This window comes from Typopeltis vanoorti, chromosome 6, assembly GCF_054136105.1.
Source record: "Typopeltis vanoorti isolate ZY-2024b chromosome 6, IOZ_Tvanoo_1.0, whole genome shotgun sequence".
NCBI classification, from domain to species: domain Eukaryota; kingdom Metazoa; phylum Arthropoda; class Arachnida; order Uropygi; family Thelyphonidae; genus Typopeltis; species Typopeltis vanoorti.
Window position 1 is genome coordinate 157,183,563 of NC_143554.1, and position 20,795 is coordinate 157,204,357.

Below are 20,795 nucleotides of genomic sequence, written 5' to 3' on the forward strand. Positions count from 1 at the left end.
ATTTCCCTTTTTATATAAGGGTACTATGAGAGCTCTACTCCAATCATCCGGAATTCGTCCCTCTGTCCAGGCTTTCTGAACTATGTAGGGCAGCCACTGTAAGACTCTTTATACCATCATACTTCAGCATTTCTGGTCAAATATCGTCTACTCCTGCTGCCTTTCCACATTTCAAGCCTTTGATGGCTTTTTCTACTTCAAGTATGGATATGTATTCCTGACTGCATGCCTGGTCAGTGTTTTTTACCATTGTGCTGTCATCGCTGCTTGTTTCATTTAGCAGTTTTTCAAAGTAATTACTCCATACTTCAAGGATATCTGTTCCTCCGATTTTCATGTCACCTTTATCATCTCTAATTCCTTTTATAGCACTCTTTCCTCCATTCTTAAGCTTCTTCAACAACCTCCAGAATATTTTGCCACTTTCTTGATATTTATTTTCTATATTCTTGCCAAAGTCCTCCCATGACTTTTGTTTAGCTAGTTTTACACAATGCTTAGCATTCTTGCATTTGTCTCTATATTCTCTAAGAGCACAAGCTGACTTATTTGACAGGAACTTTTGGTAGGCTTTCTTCGTTTCCTTCACTGCCTCTTTAACTTCCTGTGTCCAACAGGGAGTTCTGATTTTTTTTAATCTTACAGAGACAACCTCACCACATGCCTCTCTGGCAGAATCAATCAATGTTTTCTTCAGAGTTTGCCACTGAATCTCCAAGGTTTGATTCATGTTCTCAAACTCTTTCATTTTTTCTTCAATAATCTTTGTGTATTTTAGTCTACAGCTCACATCTGAGAGCTGCTCAACTTTTATTCGCTTTAAAACTTTCTCACATGTTATTCTTTTCAATATGAAATTCAATTTTATCCTGCTCAAAACTAAATAGTGATCACTTCCAATTTCAAAAATCCTCTGTACATTCTGGTGTCCTGCACCATGGAGAAATCATCACTATCAACAATAACATAGTCAATGAGACTTTTCTTATTCCTAGCCTCTTCTCTCCATGTGAATTTGTGCACATTTTTATGTTGGAACATGGTGTTAGTAATAACCAGTCCATGTCCTGAGCAGAAATCCAACAGATATTTGCCATTATTATTAGCTTTGCTCTTTTCTCCAAATTTTCCCCAAATATTTTTGTATGTCTCACAATCATTTCCTACTCTGCTATTTAGATCCCCAACAAGGACCAACTTTTCATTTTTCATTGTGTCAGTTGCTTTTTCTAAAGCCTCAAAAAATTCCTCCACTTGTACCTTAGTAGAACCTTCTGTGGGACCATAGGCACAAATAAGTCTCATTGTCCAGTTCTCCATTCTCATATTTGCCCACATGACTCTACTTGAGACTGACTGCCATTCAAGAAGATTAGCCTCGTATTTTGTGTTGAATACTATGGCTACTCCTTCTTTTCCTTGATTGTCATTGCCTGAATATAACATTTTGTATTTATTGCTCAGAAAGATCTCACCAGTTTTGGTCTTTTTTTGTTTCAGTCACCCCTATTATGTCGATCTGGTACTTATCTAATTCCTCAGCTAGCTCCATTTCTTTGCCATTCAGGCTTCTTACGTTGATAGTACCGATCTTTAACTCTGGTGATGTTGAGTTGGGGTTTATTTTCAGATTTGTTCCAGTAGCTGACTTTTCGTTGTTTGCCCTGGTTCCCTGGCAAAAACAATGGGGGCCTTGTTTAACCGGTCGATGCCCCAGCTGGAATGAAATTTTGTCATGTTGTACCATCGTTCTATATTTTGGTTTAACCAATAAGAATACAATTTGGTTGGCTAAATCCCAAATTGCCAGCCCATCCTCGTCCGTTCAGTATCCAAGTAGATACCCAACAGGGTGCACCACGAGAAGGTGAGGATTGGACATTAGGTCAGAAGCCCTGGTCGGTTCTCCGCATTCCTTTAAAGGCTATGTGGAGGTCTCCTCTCAGTTATACAGCTTTGACCCTTAAGCACCCCTATATATTATAATATAATTATAATATATATTATATTATAAATTATATAATATAATATAATCAAAAAGTACTATAATAAATAATTATAAATAAAATAAATAATAAGAAATAATAGCAGAATAAAGAAGAAGCAGGTGACCTATGTTGAGCCATGATTGGAATGGAAATAACCAGTTGTTTTCTGGTGGTTAAAAGCTGGGGAAAACAACAGTTAATGAAGACATTGTAAAGATCCTATAGAATGATCTTTGTAGAGATTGGGCAGTTTGAGCAAAGGATGGTTGACAGATTCACTTTAAGGCTCATAATACATTTTGAGGGGGTGCTTAAGGGTCAAAGCAGTATAAATGAGAGGAGACCTCCACATAGCCTTTAACGGAATGCGAAGAACCGATCAGGGCTTCTGACCAAATGTTCAATCCTCACCTTCTCATGGTGCACCCTGTTGGGTATCTACCTGGATACTGAACGACCAAGGATGGGCTGGCAATTTGGAATTTAGCCAACCAAATTGTATTCTTATTGCTTAAACCAAAATACAAAATGATGGTACAACATGACAAAATTTCATGGCGGCTGGGGAGTTGCCTGGTTAAACAAGGCTCCCGTTGTTTTTGCCAGGGAACCAGGGCGAACAGCGAAAAGTGAGCTACCGGAACAAATCTGAAAACAAACCCCAACTCAACATCACCAGAGTTAATGATCAGTACGGTACTATCAACATAAGAAGCCTGAATGGCAAAGAAATGGAGCTGGCTGAGGAATTAGATAAGTACTAGATCGACATAATAGGGGTGACTGAAACAAAAAAGACAAAAACTGGTGAGCTCCTTCTGAGCAATAAATACAAAATGTTATATTCAGGCAATGACAATCAAGGGAAAAGAAGGAGTAGCCATAGTATTTAACACTAAATATGAGGCTAATCTTCTTGAATGGCAGGCATTTTCAAGTAGAGTCATGTGGGCAAATATCAGAATGGGGAACTGGACAACGACTTATTTGTGCCTATGGCCCCACAGAAGGTTCTCCTAAGGTAGAAGTGGAGGAATTTTTTGAGGCTTTAGGAAAAGCAACTGACACAATGAAAAATTGGTCCTTGTTTGGGATCTAAATAGCAGAGTAGGAAATGATTGTCAGACATATAAAAATCTTTTGGGAAAATTTGGAGAAAAGAGCAAAGATAATAATAATGGCAAATATCTGTTGGATTGCTGCTCAGGACATGGACTGGTTATTACTAACACCAGGTTCCAACATAAAAATGTGCACACAAATTCACATGGAGAGAAGAAGTAGGGAATAAGAAATGTCTAAATGACTATGTTATTGTTGATAGTGATGATTTCTCCATGGTGCAGGACACCAGAATGTACAGAGGATTTTTGAAATTGGGAAGTAATCACTATTTAGTCTTGAGCAGGATAAAATTGAATTTCATATTGAAAAGAATAACATGTAAGAAAGTTTTAAGGCGAATAAAAGTTCAGCAGCACTCAGATGTTAAATGTAGACTAAAATACACAAAGATTATTGAAGAAAAAACGAAAGAGTTTGAGAACAGGAACCAAACCTTCGAGATTCAGTGGCAAGCCTTGAAGAAAACCCTGATTGATTCAGCTAGGGAGGCATGTGGTGAAGTTGTCTGCAAAGATAGAAAAATTAGAACTCCATGGTGGACACAGGAAGTTAAAGAGGCAGTGAAGGAAAAGAAGAAAGCATATCAAAAGTTCCTGGCAAATAAGTCAGCTTGTGTTCTTAGAGAATACAGAGACAAATGTAAGAAAGCTAAACTCTGTGTAAAACTAGCTAAACAAAAGTCATGGGAGGACTTTGGCAAGAACATAGATAAAGAAGCTTAGGAATGGAGGAAAGAGTGCTGTAAAAGGAGTTAGAGATGATAAAGGTGACATGAAAACGGGAGAAAAAGATATCCTTGAAGTATGGAGTAATTAAAAACTTTGAAAAACTGCTAAATGAAACAAGCAGTGATGAAGTACAGTGGTTAAAAACACTGACCAGGCATGCAGTCAGGAATACATATCCATACTTGAAGTAGAAAAAGCCATCAAAGGCTTGAAATGTGGAAAGGCAGCAGGAGCAGATGATATTTGATCAGAAATGCTGAAGTATGGTGGTATAAAAGTCTTACAGTGGCTCCACTGCATAGTTCAGAAGGCCTGGACAGAGGGACGAATTCCCGATGATTGGAGTACAGCTCTCATAGTATCCATATATAAAAAGGGAAATAAAACTGAATGTGAGAATTACAGCGGTATTTCCCTACTGAGTGTTCCTGGTAAGATATGTGCAAGTATACTTGAGAAGAATTGTGGAAGAAAAGCTTGGTGAAGAACAAGCTGGATTCAGGTCAAATAGAAGCTGTCAGGAACAGATCTTCACTTTATGGCAAATAGTTGAGAAAGCATGGGAATATAACAAAGATCTATATTTAAGTTTTGTCGATCTCGAAAAGGCATATGATAAGGTGCCAAGAAAGAAGCTATTCAATATGCTACAGTTATATGGTGTCAATGGGGCATTATATCAAGCAATACTTGATCTTTATTTGAGTTGTAAGTCAGTCAGTTAGAATTGAAGGAAGTATAGGAAGATGGTTTAATATTAAATCTGGTGTGAAACAAGGATGTACATTATCCCCTCTGTTATTCATTATCTATATGGATCACATTATGAAGGAAAGTGGTAGTAAGCACGATATCAAAATTGGAGATGTTAATGTCTGCTCTTTGCTTAATGTGGACGATGTTTAAATAAATCCGCTACAAGTCTGCAAGATTCACTGACTAAATTGAATAACTGTTTTAATAGATATGGTATGAAGGTCAGCAATAAAAAGACAAAGACAATGAAAATAGGCAGAATCATTGAAAATGTCAACTGTGTTGTGAATGAAGAACCTGTGGAACAAGTAAAACATTTCAGCTACTTAGGTACGATTTTTAGTGAAAATGGTAAATTCATATGGAATAAGAGAGAAATTAGTCAGAACACTAAATCAGGTGTATACAAGACAGTGTTCAAACCAGTTTTAACTTATGGATCTGAGAGCTGGGTCAGAAGTAAAACACTTGACCAAAGACTAGAGACCGCAGCTATGAGAGTCCTGAGAAAGATTAGAGGCGTGAAGAGATGGCATCAATGGCAATATCATATTAAAAACGAGGATATTAGGGAAGAACTTGATGTTGTCAGCATCCAGGAATACATTAGCAGAGCTGGTATGGTCTGAGGTGGTATGGTCACTTAAACAGAATGAGCGAGGAAAGATTAGCAAAACAAGTGTTCTCTGCCAGGTTGGCAGGAAAACGACATACAGGAAGACCAAGATATAGGTGGATTGATACGGTACAAAGTGCCTTAGACAATAGAAATATAAGATCTGATAATGTTGGAGTCTTGACAAGGATCAGACTGATTTGGAGGAAAATTGTAGATAGGAAGTTAGTAATGATGTAAATTTTTTATGTAGTACTATCATATCCTGTACACCCCTTGAGGTTACATGGCAGGAATTTGATGATGATGATGATAATACATCTTGAACTGATAAGCACCCAGTACAAATGGAGCAAATAACATCAGTCTATTTCCCAAGAGAAGAAAACAGGATGGAGTGTGATGAATGTTCACTGTCCTCTTGAATTTATCTCATAGTTGGCACATATTGAGAAGAAATGGTAACTTTTTTGAAGAAAAAAAAAAAAAAAAAAAGATAAGATTCAGGAACTCTGCATCTGCCACCACAACTGAAATGATGTCTTAATTCTGGATTAGGTTGAAGACTACATTTTCAGCAAGAATTCACACAAATGACCTTCTGTCATGAAAGCCTAGGCCGATTTGCAAGAACCTATAGCTATAATGTGTCCAATCAATTTTTAAGATAAAAAATGTGTATAAATAAATATATGAAATATAAAAGTCTATTTTTATATAAAAATTCAAGTGTATATCTGTATATATACAGTGATAATTTTAAACAAAATTATATTAATCTGCTAAATTTGCTTAAGTGTACAAGGTCCGACACAAAAAATGAGACTAACCCTATAATTTGGGAATGGAGAGGGGGAAGGGTGAGTTATAGAGCGATGGTTATAGAGCATGTTCTAACCCATTAGACAAGGCTCAACTCCATCACTTTACTCAGTACGAGTTGACACGTGTTCATATAGATGTTTTCTTACCATCGGTCAGAAAATGTTGGAGCGCAAGAGTGAACAGCGAGTTAACATCAAGTTTCTTGTGAAACTGAAGAAATCTGCAATGGAAACTTTTCAATTACTGACTGAGGATTAAGGTGAAGAGTGCATGTCTTGTGCAAGCGTTTTTGAATGGCACAAACGATTTTCGGAAGGCAGAGAAAGTGTGAAATATGATCGCCCAGGCTGCCCACACATAGCAGCTACCAATGACAACATTAAAAAAGCACGAGATGTGATTAGAAAAAGTCAAAAGGTTGGGTTTGCACTGTAGTGAGAAAGTTCATTTGGACAGGGAAAGTGTTCGATGCATTTTAACGGAAGAATTGAACATGAAAAAGGTTTGTGCAAAAATGGTGTCAGATGAACAGAAAGAATGTTGCAAGGAATTGTGTTTGGACCTTTTGCAATGCATTAAGGATGAACAAGATTTGTTGAATTTGGTAATTACTTGTGATGAGACTTGGATATTTACGTATGATCTGGAAACCAAGCGACAATCTATGCAGTGGAAATCAACAACATCTTCAAGACCAAAAAAAAGCAAGCATGAGTTGTTAGAAGTTTAAGGCCATGTTGATTGTTTTCTTTGATATCTAGGTTATTGTAATGGCAGAGTGGGTTCCCAGTGGCCAGACAGTAAATCAGCAGTATTACCTTGAAGTCTTGATGAAATTGCACGCACACGTGAGAAGGAAACGACCAGAATTGTGGAGAAACAGTTGGATTTTGCAATAAGACAACATGCCAGCCCACAACACAATGCTTTGTCTGTGAAGCAGTTTTTAGCTAATCACAACATCACTATGATTGAGCACCCACCCTATTCGCCAGACCTGGCTCCCTGCAACTTTTACCTCTTCTTAAAGAAAAAATGATGGAGATCCTCAACAGCCTTTCAGAAAATGATTTGCAGAATTGCTTTGAACGCTGGGAATCGTATGCAACTGTGTGTTAACTCAGAAGGGAACTATTTTGAAGGAGGTCGTAGTTGATTTTCTCAATTTGTTAAATAAAAAGAGATATAGGCACAGTCTCATTTTTTCTGTGTTAGACCTTATATATGGTTCATATAGACTGCTAAAATTGGCCAAGAAATGGCTGACAAAACATGATGTGTGATTCAAATAGATTCACAGCATTCCCAGATAGGTATTCTCATCATGTCTCAATAAGTAAGGGTATGTACGGCTGACTGAATCATACGTAGAGACAAGCAAGAATAACTTCCTCTTGATGTTACCTTCAGGCTTAATATGGTAATGTTTGTGAGTGGTCTCTTGATTTCATGATGTTTGCCACGGGGATATTGATTTCTTATAATCCGTAACCAATGTAAGGGACAGGCGAGCTGACCAGCTGTAATATCTGCAGGTTCACTTCCCTTAATTCTAATGTGACTTAGGATCCAACACAAGCAAATGTTCAATTGGAACCTCCTTATTTGATAGAACAAATGTTGGATCTGAGAGAGCACTAAATGTGGGTATTCCAGATTTCTTAGTGTTTGCAAAAGACTTAGTATAAATAACACACCTTTGGTACTGTTTCAATTTAAATCAAAATGTATTGCATACAGTTTAGCAGTATAAGTTGTTACATTCTGGAAGGATTTGATTAGAACAATATAGTGGTTAGAAAGACCTCACTAGATTCTGATTTCAAATCATCTGAATAGATAGGTGTAAAATCAGAGTATGATGCTCTGTGTGTGTGTTCGAGAAAATTGCTGGCAGACAGAGGGAGGAAGATGGAATATTTAACTAATCCACACAAGGAAAAGCTGCATAGTGGAGAGTACCTTAGCATAGGTGTCACATTTAATGACATCCATGCAGTATTGTCTATTGATGTTCAGAGTTTGTAGTAATGGTTTGATTAACAAACCAAAAGGACATATGGCAGCCTGGCAAGTATTATTATACATATTTTCCAACTGTAGATAAAATAAAATTAACTGTGTGGGATGGTCCAACAGTAATTTTATTTTTGTAACCTCGAAGTAACAAGGATAGCTAATCTGCTGCAGAAATAGTGGTGTTCAAAAATGCTCTAGTTACTTTCTCATTGCCTGATAATGGATAGAATCCAACCATCAAAACATAATGTTCCTTGCAGAAGAATAGATGTGAGACCAAGTTTTGATCAGATAAGTGCTTAATATAAATGCAACAAAACATCTATCTGCACATCGTAGGAAGAAGAATGTTCCTGACTCTATTATACTTATCTCTTTTATCCAATAGGATAAAAAATGTCAGTGTTTTATTAAATATGAGTCCCAAGATCTTTGCCTCTGTTGCAGTGGTTATTATCGTATATACTATTCTTAGTTCTAGGGATGGAGGCCAAATCACAGCAAGATGCAAGCAGACAGATAGATTTCTGTGGCAAAAATCTGACCTATCTGCAGCAGTCTATCTATGACCCTCCAGATTGCAATAATGATAAAGGATGGATTATCATCTTTTATCATCATTATTATATTATATATTATAATATACCAGGGGTGGCCAACTATGCATTCTTTTGGAGCCAAAATAATTCCACTAAGACTTAAAAGAGCTGCAACACTTGATCGATGCAATGGTACAGAAGTGAGTTTGTACATGGCTGTAACGAGCTTGTAAGAACTGCTTTGACTAATTACATACCTAATTTTAAGGAGCTTACTAAGAAAATGGATACAAGGAAGGCTCTACTAGTAAATAAGTAACTAAAATTATTGTGTTTCAACTTTAAAATTATTCTAATTGTTCAAAGTAAATTTCATTTATGTGTTTCGAATTAAACTTTTTATTACAGTAATTTTCATTAACCCTGTTTCTCTCTCTCTCCTCTCATTTTTTTTTATTTTTATTTTGTTCCTCTTTTTTGTTGTCTCCTCTTCTCTTTTTATTTTTTCCTGGTAGACTGCTAGCTGCATGACGGATGGATGCAAGCCACATGCAGCTCGCAAGCCACGTTGTGACCATCCCTGTATACATTATAATTATTATTATTAAGAAAGACCTCCATGGAGTCAGGGATTCATTGAGGTAGGAAACATACTACATATGCCAGCTGTCATACATGTTCTTGAATTCATTCACACTACTTGCACACACAACATCAAATGGTATTCCATTCCAATCACGCCACTCTATGGGATAAAAATCTAGATCTCACTTCCTTCTTGACAGTATTCATTCTCAGCTTCCAAGGATGCCCTCTCATTCTTTACCCACCTTCCACGACATGAAAAATTCCATCAACTGAAATCCTGTATGACAATTTCAGAAGTTTGTAAGTCCCAATCATATCACCACTTTCTCCTGTTTGCTAGTGTCTAGAGTCTACAAATTCTCAATCTCTCTTTATAATCAATATTCAATCCTGATATCATTTTCAACTTTCCTTTACATTCTCACCACTGTATCAGAATCACATGGAAACCAGGAACCAAACCTGTGCACAATAGTCCAAGTGAGATCTTGTTAAGAAGCAAAATAGCATCCTTATTTTTGCATGTCAAAGTTCATTTCAGCATTGCAATTATCTTCTGAGTCATATTTGCAATCTTAGCTATATGGCCCTTGAACTTCAACTTCCTATCTACTAAAACTCCAAAATCCCTTGCCTGATCAATTTTTGCTAGTATAATCCTACCAATATAATACAACAATTTATATTTACCAACACTGAATTAACATCCACTTCTCATGCTCCACAATTCCAGCCTTTTCAACTTATTGTGCATACTGCATATCAGATTATCCTGCATATCTATGCATTATCAGTAAGTGGATGTATGTTGCCCAATTCATTCATATAAAGCGTGAATATCAATGACCAAGTACTGATTCTTGTGGTACACCACTGGTTACCTTAAATCTTGCAGACTTATATCCCCCATATACCACTTTTTGATATTTATCTATCAGTCTGCCATCTTCTTCTTATCCATGCTAATATTTTATAATTCAATCCCTATTCTCCAATTTATTCAGCAATCTTCCATGCTGTATTCTGTTAAAAGCCTTAGCAAAATCCAAAAGTATCAAGGTGTATTCTTTCCTCTTGTCCAACTCAATGGTAACATTATTATAGAATGTGAGCAAATTGCTAAAACATGACCATCCCTTAGTAAACCCATGAGTTTTAAAGATAGGAATCAGAAATATCAAACTTAGCTCTTTGCAGATAATGTTGTACTTCTAAATTTAGTTAGCAAATCCAACAAGATTTGCTAACTAAACTAAATAACAGTTGTAAAAAATTTGGCATGGCAATAAAAAGACCAAAACTATGAAAATATGTAGTAGCCCAGAAACAGTAGAGAACATAGAAACCTTCATCTGTAATCTCAATGGAAAAACAACTAGTAAAATATTTTATCAATTTAGGCACAGTTTTTAGTGAAGATGGTAAATTAAATATGAAAATAGACAACAGAATAATCAAAGCTGGTGAGGAGCCAGCTAAACAAATTTTTATGGAATAAGAGAAAAATCTGCCAAAATCCTAAACTGTCTTGCAGTATACAAGACAGTGTTCTACCCTAATTTTGGTTCTGAGAGCTAGATAAATATAATACACTTGATCAATGACTAGAGACTGCAGATATGAGAATACTGAGCAGAATTAGGAGAATGAACATCAATGACAGAATTTTATTAGACATTAGGATGTAAGTTGACATTCTTAGCATTCAAGAATGTGTGGGTATAGCTAATCTAGGGCTACTTAAACAGAACGGGAAACAAATCGTTAGCAAAACAGGGGTTTAATGCCAAGATGGCAGGAAAAGACCCTCAGAGGAAGACCAAAATATTAGATATGATGATACTGGAGTGCTGACAAATAATAGACTAACATGGATGAAAATTATCATCAGGAAATTGATGATGATAATTTTTTTTCAAATATAATTTACTTTGCCCCGAGTGAAAAAAATTTCTACAATGTCAAATTCCTTTCTAACATCATCTTTTTTACTATAGTTTTGCCGCTGAAGCAATCTATTCACTCTCTTAATTTTCTTAGAACTATCATATCTGTGGTTTCTAGTCTTAACTGCTTGATATCTAACTTCATTCTCAGATCTGTAAGTTAAAACTGGTTTGAACAATATCTTGTATACAGCTCCTTTAGTATTCTGATTAATTTTTCCATATTCCATATAAATTTATTCAGCTGACTTCCTACTATACCAACTTTCTAATTCTGTTGTTTTATTTCCTTATTTTAATTTGCCATTTTCATTAAAAATTGTGCCTAAATGATATATCAATGATTTTTGAACATTTATCTGGATTAAAAAAAAAAGACTTGATTGTTTACTGCAGTATTAACAAAATTTATTACAAATACTGTACCTTACGTTTTCGACACACTAAGTTGGCAGCAGTGATTAATTGAATGGCATACCGCAAAGTGGTTTCCATGCCAATCCTTGTCAACACAGTAAGAGCATCATCACTCATTTCTACATCTTCTTCTTCACATCTAAATGAATCAGTTTCAAATTAATGAAGGTAAATTATGTGATGAGTAATAAGTTCTTCCTATTTATCCAATTTTTATATTAAAATGTTACACATTAAAAGGATTATTACCTTTCTTTTTTGGTAAATAAATGCATTGCAACATAAAACCAGATACAACTGATATGTAGAAAGATATTTTTAATATGAATGTTTTATGATTTGAAAATTTATGCATAGGCAAGAAAACGGCAACGCAACAGAGCAGGAACTTGCTGTATACACGGGTTACATTTCTGAAAAACTCCATGATAGCTAACTTTGCAATGGAAAATAAAAAGAGCACGTGTAAAACATGAGATTTCACAACTTAATATTTATACTCCATTGTTTTTTTTTTTCCCCAGCTCTTTATACAGTCAGAGAATTAGCATATTCTTCTCTATGAGTAGCTGTATATATTTTTCTGAATATAATGTTTTGCTAAAATATTTAAAATCCATATAAGTAGGGCTTGGCAAATTATGCAACATCCTACATGTGCAAAAAAAAAAAAAAAAAAAAAAAAAAAAAAAAGTGTTTGTCCTAAATCTCTCCATTTTTCTTTTTTTAATGATATGGTCCCAATAATTCAATGAGTTCCATAAAGTGATTTGTGGTGCCGTAGAGTGTTTGAAAAATTTATTTTGTGCGAGAACACTTGAATAAGAAAAAATCAACAAATAATAAGAACAGGAAGAATAAGCACAACATTAATTTTATTGTATGCGGTTACCTGCCAGAAGGTGCACTCCCAGAATAAAACTCTGGCCCTCCAGGTTGGGGGGGAATGAGCAAAGCGCTGGTACCCCTCTCTTGTAAAAAAATTATTGCTATATGAATGCCACAGGAATTTAGGAAAAGAAACAGGCCTTTGAACACAGATTTTGAGTTTATTTGTTTGTGAGCTTGTTTTCTGGTTTTAATACTGCAAGGACATCTATGGATGACTACAGCATGTAATAAATAAGCAGCTTATATAGGTCTAAAATCTAAAAGTAAAAATTAATGATTTCTAGAAGTATACAAGGCAATAAATAAATAAAATGGCATAAACAGATAAAAATCAGTGTAGAAAAACAGGTGTAAAAGATGTGGATAAAACAGATGTAAAAGGGAAAAAAAGTATTAAAATTCATAAACTGTAAATAAAAAAACAGGTTAAAACTGAGAACTTTTATTGTTAAAAGACCATAAGATTTAATGATTACAAATACAAAGAGCCAACAAGTTTCACTAGCCACTGTCTAGCATTTTCAAGGCTGTACTGGTGTGAAAACAAATGCATCAAGTTACATGAAAACATACACTTTAGTAACTGTTAGGCTGTTACATTTGATGATTTGTGTTTGATAGCATGCATGCGTTCGAATGCTTCAGTCAGAATCCGGTCCATGACCACATGTTGTCTAGTTTTTCGCATATTGTAGTTCTGTTGAGCTGAGAGAATTGATGAGATATTTCCATATGTTGTCTTTAAGAATAGCACCACTGCTACTTCTTTGAAAGTTCTGTATCTGCAGTCATTCTCGATGTAAGGCATAGAACTGTTTTTCCAATCTATAACGTGATTTGATGTTGAGAAATGATGAGTTAAAACCAGATGTGATTATTCTATTGTGATTGACATCCCCCACGTGTTCCTTCTGTCTTATTTCAAAACTTCTGGAGGTCTGTCCAATGTAAGAAAGGCCACACGTGCATGGAATTTCATATACTCCAGGAAATTTGAAGAAAGGTACCTCATCTTTAGGAGATCTTAAGATTTGGACTGATCGTGGTAGTTGGTATAAAAACCACTCTGATGTTATGAGCTTTTAATATTCTCGCCAATTTTGTGGAAACTGAATTAATATATGGAATGACAACTGTGGACACATATTGGGACTCCGTTCCACATTGTTGGGGGTTGTCTTTAAAAAGCAATTTGTTTAAAATGTTAGAAAGGTATCCATTCAGAGGTAGAGTGTTAGCTATTTGTGACAGTTCTCTCTGTACATCTCCTTCTTTCGAAATAGACCTTAAGGCTCTATTACGGAGCATATGAATGATGCTGTGTTTTTGTGATCTATGATGGTTAGATGAATAATGTAGATATCTACCTGTATCTGTGGGTTGCTTGTAAATGGACAGTTGGACATTGTTATCTTCTCTCCTCACTATCAGAAGATGAACACGTCATCGACATATCTCCACCAAATCGAAGATTTAGGTGAAATGGTGAAATGGAAAAAATATCCTTTTCTTTTTTTATTTTTTCCACCATTTCACCTAATCCGTCGATTTAGTGGAGATATGTCGATGACGTGTTCATCATCTGGAAGGATACCATGGAAAACCTTCTTGTGTTTCTTAATAAAATCAACTCACTACATAATAAGATCAAATTCACTATGGAACTGGAAAAGAACAAAGGACTACCCTTCCTTGACATACTAGTGAGGAGAGAAGATAACAATGTCCAACTGTTCATTTACAAGAAACTCACAGATACAGGTAGATATCTACATTATTCGTCTAACCATCATAGATCACAAAAACACAGCCATTCATATGCTCCGTAATAGAGCCTTAAGGTCTATTTCGAAAGAAGGAGATGTACAGAGAGAACTGTCACAAATAGCTAACACTCTATCTCTGAATGGATAATCTTCTACATTTTACACAAATTGCTTTTTAAAGACAACCCCCAACAATGTGGAACAGAGTCCCAATATGTGTCCACAACTGTCGTTCCATATATTAATTCAGTTTCCACAAAATTGGCGAGAATGCTAAAAGCTCATAACATCAGAGTGGCTTTTAAACCAACTACCATGATCAGGCAAGTCTTAAGATCTCTGAAAGGTGAAGTACCTTTCTTCAAATTTCCTGGAGTATATGAAATTCCATGCACGTGTGGCCTTTCTTACATTGGACAGACCTCTAGAAGTTTTGAAATAAGACAGAAGGAACACGTGGGGGATGTCAATCACAATAGAATAATCACATCTGGTTTAGCTCATCATTTCTCAACATCAAATCACGTTATAGATTGGAAAAACAGTTCTATGCCTTACATCAAGAATGACTAACTACAGACACAGAACTTTCAAAGAAGCAGCAGTGGTGCTACGCACAGGCAATAATTTAAATAGAAATCAAGGTGCTATTCTTAAAGACATGGAAATATCTCATCAATTCTCTCAGCTCAACAGTACAATATGCGAAAAACTACACAACATGTGGTCATGTACCGTATTCTGACTGAAGCATTCGAACACATGCACGCTATCAAACACGAATTATCAAATGTAACGGCCTAACAGTTACTAAAGTGTAGGTTTTCATGTAACTTGATGCATTTGTTTTCACACCAGTACAGCCTTGGAAATGCTAGACAGTGGCTAGTGAAACTTGTTGGCTCTTTGTATTTGTAATCATTAAATCTTACGGTCTTTTAACAATAAAAGTTCTCAGTTTTAACAGCTTAGACCAAAAATGAACAGTTTAAAAAAACAAGTTTTAGAAAGGATATACACAATAAATTAAATTAATAAAGCCAATAAGTATATAATTTATACAACACATTAAGCATTGATACTCTGTAAAAATTTAAAAACCAGGATGATGTTCGACGAGTCTGATAAAATCTGCTAGGGTATAGGTCTCAGACAGATTATTAAAGTGACAAATGATTACTCTGGCTGGTGAAATAAAAGCAGTTGATTAAAATATGAATGATAGATCCCGAGACATATTAGGATCAAAGGAAATGAGACTACAAATACTGCAGCTAGGTCACTCCTTTCTCAAACATCCACCATCTGTCTGTACCATACAGTAAAATATGAATGATGGCATATAACCCACATGTAGGCATGTTATCACCCCTCAATAGGAAGGCGTGTGTAAGATGACCATGACCAATGTGGAGATGAGCAGCAAGAACAACATCCTCTTTAAGATCTTTGTGTAGACTAGACTGCCACAATTTAATTTAAGGCTTAATCTGGTAGAGTTTATTATTAGTCTCTCTATTCTAAGATGACTGCCACAGGGATAGAGGTTGTGTCTGATAATCTGCGAATAACTAGCGTATGGTACAGGCAGATGGTGGATGTTTGAGAAATGAGCTGACCTAGTTGCAGTATTTGTAGCCTCATTTCCTTTGATCCTAATATGTCTCAGAATGAATCTTACACTTCCTCTCTAAGTTATGGAAGCTACATTTCCATAACTTAGAGAGGAAGTGCTGGATTCAAGAGAGCACTGGATATTTCTGTAGCTATAGACTTTTTTACTGCCTGAAGAGAACTTTGTAAGTCTGAATGTATTATGCATCTTTGACTGCAATACAATCTAATGTACTTTGGTGCAAGCTTTTTGCATATAGCACAGCTGTAAAGTTGTTACACTCTAATGGTATTTGTGCAGATATAATGGTGTCCGAAAAGGTGGCAGTAGATTTCACTAGGTCATCCGATTTTGAACTGTCTGTGTAGACAGGCAAAAAAATCAGGGTATTCAATTCAATGAAATTCAAAGAGCTGCTGTACACAACAGCAGGAGTGGAAAATTTCAGTAGCCTGCTGAAAGAAAAGCTACATACTGGTATGCATGAATAACACAGCAGAAGTGTTTAGTGGCAGTCTGTAGTGTTGTATGGATTCTCCCATCATGTATGAAAAATAGATGGCCATGTGGGATGGTCAGGCAGGGATTTTATTTTCATTGTGTATAACAGACAAAAACAAAGGAATATATAGAAGGAATACAGAAGCCTGTGAAATATTAAAACACTATCCAAACCTGAACAAAAATGATGGATTAATCATTCCAAGAATGTGGAAGATCCATCTGCAACCCTTATATAGCAACCAGAACAAGCCCAGAAGAAAATCTCAATATGAGAGGACTTTAGAAAGTTTAATGTAATTCTGTTTTTAATTTATTTATTTATAAAAATATTTCATGTGTTTATTTTTTATATTTTAATTTAATTTTAATTTATTTTTATATTTATAGTTTTTTTTATTTAATTTTGTTAAAATTTAATATTATTAATTTAGTTTTTCCACAAGAGGTCAGGCCAGGTAAAAGATTAATAGGCAGTTAGATTCATTTTACCTTTGCAAAGTGCAGTAGCATGTAGCTTGTATCTCATACATATGAATTTTCCTGATGATGACCTCAATACAGAGGTCAAAATGTCGATTGTTACTTTCCTAGTATTAAGCAAAGTAATTATTTTAACACCTGTGTTGTCTCCATAAATTCTTAACTATGAATGCTGACCACTGTGTAACCTTAAATTATACAGAAGGAATAGGTGACATTTGAAATGCATCAGTTGCAATTCAGATGGCTTGAGTGTGAACAGAATCTAGTCATCACAGAGTACTTTCCCTGGCAGAAGCACAGACTTTGGACCCATAATCAAGATTTGATTCTCTCAAATCTTGATTTGAAAAGATCAAATCTTGACAAACAAAGATTGTACAAAGAACATCTCAAAGAACAATTCCAGTTATTAGATCAAGCCACATATGGCTGTAAATAGGGGAAGTTTAATTATGGTCATCCTGTATTATTCCAGACAGTGGAGCAACATGCATAATTATGATGCATTCTGACAGCTGAAAAAGAAAAGCTTCCATGGTCATGGTGTTTTTGATTTTTTTTTAAAAAGTGATTTGTTGATTAGCTAATGATACTGCAGAAACTCCAAAATACACTTAAACAAACTATATGGATCAAACATGAATCATATGATTCAAAAGCCCCATTTTCACTTGTAGTGAAAATGGGGCTTTTGAAAATGAGTTGAAAATGAATTGAAAATGAGCTTTTGCCATAGATCAGAAGAAACTGAATATGGATGTAATTAGATGATGTGAAGAAGACTAATATTGATCATAGAGAAGTTAAAAAAATAGTACGGATATGTAAAAAAAGTTGAATATATAGTAAAAGTTGCCTTGGAGTGAATAAAGATTAGGAAGAACAAGGATGAATGATGCAAGCATCACAATGGCTCAACAAGGCTGAAAAGGAAGTTGAGAAATTCCTGTTTAAAAGAGAAAAAGAACAGAGACAAAAACCGATTCATTTATGTACATTCATCATAGCTGATTACAATTGATTCTCAACTGCAGGGAGTATATTATTCCCCCCCCCCCCACATGCTTGCAAAATAAAAGAGCTTGACTAAGTGAGAAGTGAGAAGCAATGCCAGCAATCAAACAAAATAAAATACAAAATAAAAATGTGAATAGAATGGCAAAAGATTGCACACATCCATCCAGCTGCTCATTAACAATGCAGTATATAGTTTATCTTAAAAAAATAAATTGATGATCTCTATGACTAATCACACACTGATGATGCACAAGAAAATGGCATCTGTTTGCAGAAATAACTAGTTTTGAGTATGAGTCAAAACACTATATTCTTAATGAATAACAGCCATTTCGTGATTTGCTATGGATTTTAATATAATATAATTATCGATTAAAAAAAAACTAAAGAAAAAAAAGTGATGATTTAAACATTTTCAATTTATTAGTTTACTGTTACCTTATTTTCAATATTTGTTTGATTTCTTTTTCTTCATATGGAGATGTTGATATTATCACAAGCCTATCCAGAAGATCAATAGGGATACCATGAGGACTTTGATAATTAGTACCACGTATACGTGTAATACCTCGATTAGTAGCCATGATAAGAACTGGAGCAAGATCACTTTCCATAGCACGATTTAAAAAAGAAAAGCATTCTATATCTAACATGTGGACCTCATCAATAAAGAGAACTCCTGGTACAATTTCTGCCTTTCCTTCTTCTCGCCACTCTGCCACTTTTGAATTTATCTGTTCTCTAACTTCTCCTTTAATTTCTCCAGTGTCACCTGCATAAAATAAATAGTTGCAATTTGAAAAACTATTAACTGCATAAAAGTTTAGAGAACATGCAGCTGCTTGAATTTTTCGCAAAATCTAAGAAACATGAAAGTATTTTCTGTAATAAAAATTAATTAAATATTTCAATTTTTTCAATAGTTCAGATCATGTAGAGGGTGGTCTGAAAAGTTCTCAGCCTAACAATGAAAAAAACGAATTTATAATTTGAATTTTTTTTTTCTCAACATAATCTCCCTTAAGACTAATACATTTATTCCAGTGATGTGCCAGTGCCATTATCCCATCCCTGTAGTGGTTCTCAGTAGCATCTGCAAAATACCCCTCTACAGCTGCAATCACCTCTTGATTCGAAGAAAAACGCTGACCACCAAGAAAGAGTTTTAGTTTTGGGAAGAGATAGAAGTCAGAGGGAGCCAAATCTGGGGAATAGGGTGGATGTTCCAATTCATAGTGCAGATCCCTTAATTTTTCCATTGCCAAAACACCTTTGTGGACAAGTGCATTGTCCTGATGAAAGATGATTTTCTCCTTCTGCAAACTGGGTCTTTTCTCATGAATTTTTTCATCTAGTCTGGTTAAAAGATCAGAATTATATTCCCCGGTTATTGTTTTCAAGATAATTAATAAACAAAATACCTTTAGCATCCCAAAACATCGATGCCATGACCTTTCCTACTGATGGAACCGACTTTGTCTTCTTTGGCGCTGAACAACTGGCTTCTGTCTACTGCTTTGACTGCTGTTTGGATTCTGGTGGGTAATGGTGAATCCAAGTCTCATCTATAGTAATAAATCGACACACAAAATCAGTTTTATTCTTATTAAAATGCTCCAAGCACTGTTCAGAGATTTTCATGCGAGTGCGTTTTTGATCTGCTGTGAACAAGTGAGGCACCCATCTTGTGCAAAGCTTTTCATATGTAATTCTTCATGCAAAATATATCCTACACATTCTTTTGTTATGCCCATAATCTCAGCAATTTCACGCACTTTGACTCACCAGTCATCCAATACCATATCGCGCACTTGATCAATGATTTCTGGTGTTGTTACACTTTTTGGGCATCCTTCACATGGATCATCTTCAAGGCTGGTGTAGCCATGTTTAAACTCGGCAGCCCATTTCTTAATTGTCAAAAACGAAGGAGAAGAGTGCCGCCCATAAATTTTTATGAACTTCGAATGAATTTCTTTTGCTGTTTAAACCTTCTTTTACAAAGAATTTTATGACCGCACGATACTCAATTTTATCCATTTCAAGGGATACAGACAACACTTTTGCTTCAGACAGATGTATAAACCAAACCACTTGATAACTTGCAACTTCACATGGATGCTTATGACAGATGTACCAATTTAGAAAAAAAGAAAAATCTTGCCGATAGTGTTGCCATCTATGGTCGAGACCAAGAACTTTTCAGACCACCCTCATAAGTTAAAAAGTTATATACTTCCCAGGCTACTGTATACAGATTGCACATTATAAACCCATGATAAATACATCATGAGATAAAACATACCCTCAACAAATTTATATTTTATTGACAAAAATTATTGCTAGAAATACTGTTTAAAAAAAGAGTACAGTTTTGTGGATATAAGGCTTTAGAAATATAAACTTCAGTAACTTTTTATTATTATTATTATTATTTAAAACCTCCAGGGAGTAAAGACTCATTGAGGGAGGTTATAAATCACCCAAATTAACTGTCATACCTTCTCTTAAATTCATTCATACTATATACACTCACTACCCCTAAAGGCAAACTATTCAACTCACTGATCTGTGAGAGAAAAACTTAGCTCTTACCCATTTCTTGACTACAATCAAACTTATCTTCTACGGATGCCCCATGTGTTCTCTCCCTGTCTTCCATATAATGAAAAATTTCAGACAATATCCTATAACACCCATTCAAAAGTTTATATAACTCTATCGTATCACCCCTCTTTTTCCTATTAACCAAAGTCTGTAATACACTCACAATCTATTCCTATAATCTAAATCCCCATCAAGAGTACAATCAAAGTGCAATAATCCAGGTGTGATCTTATCAAGGCCTTATAAAGAGGCAAAATGACTTCGTTATCCTTACATGTCAAGGTTCACTTCAACGTTGCAATTATCCTCTGAGTGGTTATAATAAATTTAGTTAATCCTATATTAACCTCCAGGCAAACTATTCA

At 35.2% G+C, this 20,795-nt stretch overlaps 1 protein-coding gene across 3 annotated transcripts in view; it reads right to left on the reverse strand.

Moving 5' to 3' along the window:
* The window catches only part of rept (RuvB-like helicase 2 rept), a 190,777-nt gene that overhangs the window by 6,103 nt on the left and 163,879 nt on the right, over nucleotides 1-20,795 (reverse strand). For all 3 annotated transcript variants that reach the window (XM_090394501.1, XM_090394503.1, XM_090394502.1), the window contains 2 exons: nucleotides 18,262-18,595; nucleotides 11,557-11,686 (listed from right to left, as the gene is read on the reverse strand). In XM_090394501.1, the coding sequence (XP_090250627.1) occupies nucleotides 11,557-11,686; nucleotides 18,262-18,595 (464 nt within the window). The remainder of the gene's footprint in view (nucleotides 1-11,556; nucleotides 11,687-18,261; nucleotides 18,596-20,795) is intronic.